Source organism: Piliocolobus tephrosceles, chromosome X, assembly GCF_002776525.5.
Source record: "Piliocolobus tephrosceles isolate RC106 chromosome X, ASM277652v3, whole genome shotgun sequence".
Classification (NCBI taxonomy): Eukaryota; Metazoa; Chordata; class Mammalia; order Primates; family Cercopithecidae; genus Piliocolobus; species Piliocolobus tephrosceles.
The window spans coordinates 87,982,536-87,988,089 of NC_045455.1; the positions used below are offsets into that span (position 1 = coordinate 87,982,536).

Genomic DNA, 5,554 nt, shown 5'->3' on the forward strand with positions numbered 1-5,554 from the left:
AATATTTGAGGGACCAAGGATGCGAGGGCAGATTTGCCCCACCCCAGAGCCCAGGCAGGTGTGGAGAACCGCAGGGAAAGAGCACTCTCAACGATGCGCAAGTTCCTCTTTCTGATGCAGGGGACTTCCTTTTATCCCGAGGGACTCGATTTCTCTCGCCAATAAAACAAAACAAAACGGCAACAACAAACAGCGTCTATCTTTGCAAAAAGTAAAAGAAAAGCAAAGACTCCTGGTAGTGAGGTACTGGTACTGAACCCAGGGAGCGCCCGGGACGGCCGTCGGGTGCACCGTCGGGCTCAGGTGCCCACCTGAGAACTTCGTGCAGGGAAGAGCAGAGTGGTCCTAGGGGTTGGAAGCCCTCTAAATCCGGGCATCTTTGCCTCTAAGATAAGACATTTTTGGCCCTCGGTCTCGGGGTATGGAGACTCATCCAAAACAACGATTCTTTTGGAAGGGTCATGGAAAACGGCCTTGCCTGCGTCCTCAGCTTTGGGAGGAAAGAGGAGACCCGACCACGGTGGGAGCCAGCGGCGGGTTTCACCACCCGCAGCACTGAGGCGTCAGGTGGGCGGCGCTTGACTCTGCCAGGACGCAATATTGGCCAGCGGTACTCCGAACTTTCTCCCACGCTCTAGGTTCTATTGCCTGAGAAAGTCATCTTGAGAAGACATTCTTAAATTAAAAGTAAAATAAAACTGGAAATTCATCCCCTCACAGGGTGCTCCAACTCAAAACTCAAGTGCACTGTTTCTTAATTACCTGGTTTTCCCTGATTAGAACCAAAAGAAAATAGACGCTGATCAGCCTGGCCATCATGGTGAAACCGTCTCTACTAAAAATACAAAAATTAGCCGGGCATGGTGGCGTGAGCCTGTAATCCCAGCTACTCAGCAGGTTGAGGTAGGAGAATCCCTGAAAAAAAGAGGAACCCGGGAACCACAGAATGAGACCCTGTCAAAACAAAAACAAAAACAAAACAAGAAACCCGCTAATTTAATTTTAAAAGTGAATTCGAATCATCCCACTGCCAGAAAGCTTTGAAACAAAGTGAGGAGAATCAGTTTTCATCTCTTCCCATATTATCCGTATTTATTAAGCATTTCCCACAAACATAACCTGAACACAAGGCCCAGACCTTGAAAAGAAGACAGAACTGGGATGCACAGACCTGTTTGTAAAGAACTGTTTTGTAATTTTAAAACGTTAAATAAGATAACTGAGTTTCCAATCACATACGTTTTCATAATTTCTAAAGATGTGAAAGTCATACTGGCTCGTGAATAATTTGTTTCCAAAGCACGCCAGGCCACTGTGCTTGTCTTCAGCACAGCCTCTACCTTGGAACAGGAATTACATCCACATCCTAAATAGAAAGTTCCAAATTCTTTAGTTTAGTGGTCACCCAGGTGTCCATCTTTCTCCCTCATCCCCAGATCCAGGCCTGTCTCCCCTTGCCTTCCCTGCCAGCAGTGTGGAACTGGGGCACAGGGACTCTTGCAGTGCTCCTAAGCCAGCCCTGTCGCTGCTTGCCCTGCCTTGCAAGATGTTCTCTTCCTCAGAAGAAAGGGGTACAGGTTGTAAGATGTGCAATAGAGAAGTGTGCAGCTAGAGACGAGGAAGAGAAGGGATAAGAAGGGGAGGTAGAAGGAGGAGGAGGAGAAAGAGATTAGGAAGAAAGAGGAGGAGGAAGAGGAGGGGAAAGAAGATGAGGAGGAGGAAGAGGAGGACTCACTGTATTCCACTGGCATCAATTTCACGGGATCTTTGAAAACTCAAACATTTCCTTTCAGTTATTTCTAAACTTAAAGTGGTCGCCCGAGTAAGAATGACTTTGTTTATGGGCAGATTAAGGCATTCGGTCCAGCTCTCCTGCTGTGTGTTGGGGAGACTTCCAATGTGTACGGTACAGTTTCCATTGTCTTTGAAGAGTCGGCTTCTCTAAACAGGTCCCAAGGTGGAGCGCTGTTGGCGGGCAGGGATGTGCGCAACAGCCACAGACAACGCCAATCCTGTATCACTAAAAGAGGGCCAAATACAGAAACCAACGGCTCTTTTTCTTTCGGAAGGCCTGCCAGCATCTACCCGCGGGGCCCTAATTAGCATATGCGCCTGAGAGAGTGGGTTTTCCCCTTTGGTAAGGTGGGCCCCGCAATTGCCGCCCCATTCAACTGCCAGGGCGGGTGGTCCACGCCCGGGGTCCTCCTAGGCCCTCTGCTCCTCCTCGGCGAGTGGTTGAAGCCGCTCAGCCAGGAGCAGTTCCTGCCTCTCACCGTGGTTCCTGTGGCCGCCGAGGCGCGACGCTGGAGGGCTGTGGCGACGCGCTAAGGCCAGGTGGCAGGCGGCCCTCTCGGGCGGCAACTGGGGCAGCGGGCGGCACAGCACCTCCGGGGGGCGGCGGTGGCGGCAGCGCCAGAAGCTCCTCGCCGGAGGTCACGGCGCAGTCCTGCTCGGGCTCCGCGACCCCGCCACCCGCGACCGCTGTCCCGCCGCCGCGCTTCTTGTCCTCCTCCTTTTTCCACTTCATGCGGCGGTTTTGGAACCAGATCTTGATGTGTCTCTCGGTCAAGTTCAACATCACAGCCAGCTCCACCCGGCGCGGCCGTGAGATGTACTTGTTGAATAGGAACTCCTTCTCCAGCTCTAGCAGCTGTGCGCGCGTGTAGGCCGTGCGCGTCCGCTTGTTCTCCTCCGGCTCCGCCGCGTAGGCGCCGCCTGCGGGCGACACAGGGCGTGAGTGTGGCCCCCGGAGCCCCGCACAGCCCCCACCCACGCAGCCCAACCCCTTCAAGGGGATTAGGGAGTCCTAGCCCTACCAGTTGCTCCCGCCGGAGCCACCGAGCATCCCCTTTCAGGGCCTCGTGTAGGCGCGCGAAGACCTTCCCTAGTAAAGGAAGTTTTTTTTATTGGAGGCCAAACCCGAGTTGGCTCTCTCTGTGAGCCTAAGCTTGGCTCCGCCAATGAGTGGTCCTTGAATGCGCTCGTTTAATCGGTGTTAATCAACTGATTGATGTTGATTTAAATGTAGGTAATAGATAGTTAAACCGGCTGGATCCTACCAAAGCAATAAAACGCCTTTAATTCAGGGCTTAAAAAATCCTCCGTCGGTGATCCACAAATGTAAGAAATACATTTCCGATCGTTGTGTAGTTCACACACGGACATTGTAGGTCAGTTATATGGACAAATCTTAAGAACGTAAAACAAACGTTTACCACTTATGATGCTATCTACTGTTTTCCCCACTATCTGCTATTTCGTTTTAAAAATACTAATCTCAACCTAGTAAATTGATTTTATGACCTGCGAATGGGTACAACCTGCAGTTTGAACATCTTTGTGCTAGTGGAGACTGTGACACATTTTGTTATATCTGACCATGTATTTCCTCTCTATATATTTATATCGTAATTAGTCCCAACCTGACAGCCAGCAAATTATCCATACTTGTTTTAACTTCAGCGAGACTTCTGCCCTCCAAGTGAAGAGCATATTGTTCTAGGGGTCACGTTGGCTAGAGCAGAACTCTGGCAGCTCCAGACTCTATGCCCTGGATCCCAAATGCCCTCAGAGGTGTTAACGGGAGACACAGGGGCCCTAGCCCAGCTGCCCAACCGACAGCCCCACGGAGGAGGGGGTAGTGGTGTAGAAACAAGCCTCCGGTGTCTCCAAGATGCAACAGGAAGCCCTGAACAAGGAGGTTGGAGACCCACATTCACTGCCGCTGCGCTCAGCCAAGTCTCAATCTTTTCTTTTCTGTGCAAAATACTGACTGCACCCGGACTGTGGATGCTGACGCGGGAAATTCCACCAAAGCTCCGGGGGGAGACTTGTCTTAGAGCAAAGGCCGGGGACATTTCTCCTGTGAATGTCGGCTAAGCCTTAGGAATTGAAAGGCGAGTGTGTGTGTGTTGGGGGCGGGGTTAATTTCGCGATGGAACCCTACTGGGTTTCCCCCCAGGTCGAGAAAAGGCGCCAGAAGCTGAAGCAGAGGCTCAGACCCTAGTCCAGGGAGAGTCCTACTCCCTGGGGGCATCCCCGAATCCACCTGGCATCCCAGGCCTGGGAGAGAAGCCAGGCGGGCCTGCAATAAACATTTTGAAAGGCTCTCTAAAGTTTTTACATTAAACCCACATGTCTCTGGGTTCCTGCTTTAGGCTGCGGGCTTCGTGAAGTCCCTGCGAGAGACTGCTCAGGGAAAGACTGCCCGGGGTGCACTACTCCTGGGGGACCTGTGCCCAGCGCGACGTGGCAGGGGTGGAGGTTGAGGATGGTGGGAAAAAGTCAAGGGCGCCGAGCCTGGGCCCTTCCCCAAGGCGCAGGGTGAGGCAGTTTAGGTGCCAGCGGGCCAGCGCTGCTGAAGCATTTGGGGGTCAATGTTTTTCAAAACCTCTGTTGTCATTAGCATTCAGATTCGTACTGCCAGTGAGAGCCCTTTTGTCACTTCGCTCTTCCAGGGGCAGGTGGGTTTGCAATTTTTGAATTCCGGCTCCATCGAAAGTTTCCCCTAGAGGAACGCGGGGATAGCAGCCGGCCCCAGAGACGGCTTCCTGGGGAAGAGACAGGAGGTCGGCTCCTTCCCCGAGAGTCGAGCATGCAGCGGGTTAGAGGGCGCCAGCAAAGGCCTGGGGCCAACTCGAGCCCGAGAGTGTCGCCCTAGTTGGGTCCCCCCAACCCAAGCCAAGTCTGCTGATTTGCCTTCTGGTTTTACTTTCTGGCTTCTTGGGTCAGCTTAAGCCCAAGTCCTCCAGAGCAGAGGTATCCCCGCTCGGGTTGGGATAAGGACGTTACTCCACCTCACAAAGCCTCTTTCGGAGACCAGCTGTCGCCCATTTCCTGAGGAAGGCCCAGGCCGGGAGAGCAGGAGCTCCGAGGGCCTAAGAGGCCAGAAGAGAGGCCTGGAGGGGAGGCAGCCCTGGAAGGGAATTGGTTGGGGAATGGGAGCCCCTCACCTTTGTTCGAGGGACTGTCCTCCCGCCTCCTAAGAACCCCGCATTTCCGGAGACTTCAAGGCCTTACGCCAGGGCCGCGCGAGCTGGGTAAGTTCGCAGAGGCGCCGCGGCAGCTTCTGGCGCCCCTGTCAACTGGGTTTCGCTGGAGGTGGGGACGATTGCAGCGCAGTTCAGCCCTCGTCCTGCTTCAGGACCTTCGCCTTAGCGAGAAAGTGAACTAGGAAGAGGAACGTCCCGCGGACCCCGGGCGAGCTGGGGTCCCCCTCCGTCTCCCGCACAAAGCCCCGCCTGTCTGTGCCTGGGGTCAGTGTCAGGCAGGGCTGGCCGGACCCCGAAGATGGGCGCTGAGGATTCTCGGGGTGCGCTGGGGGACGCCGGCTCGAGCTGTTCCCCCTACTCCCCGCTGCCAGTTGAAAGGAAAAGGCAACTATTTGCGGTGCAGGTGTGACCAGAAGTGGCTGAGGCACGGCAGCGATGACAGTGTGTAGCGGCGACGACACAGGCCGCGCCGGAACTCGCCGCCCGAGCGGGGCCGCGAAGGACCCGGGGGCTACTCTGTGCCTCCTGCTCCCGGCTCCGGGAAAGACCTTCTGTTCTCCGCC

The 5,554-nt window shown here is 54.4% G+C and overlaps 1 protein-coding gene across 1 annotated transcript in view; it reads right to left on the reverse strand.

The window, feature by feature from the left end:
* Positions 1-1,716: 1,716 nt before the first annotated feature.
* The window catches only part of PDX1 (pancreatic and duodenal homeobox 1), a 10,030-nt gene continuing 6,192 nt past the window's right edge, over positions 1,717-5,554 (reverse strand). Inside the window, exon 2 of the mRNA XM_026454203.1 lies at positions 1,717-2,715. Within this exon, the coding sequence (XP_026309988.1) occupies positions 2,270-2,715 (446 nt within the window). The 3' untranslated portion in view covers positions 1,717-2,269. The remainder of the gene's footprint in view (positions 2,716-5,554) is intronic.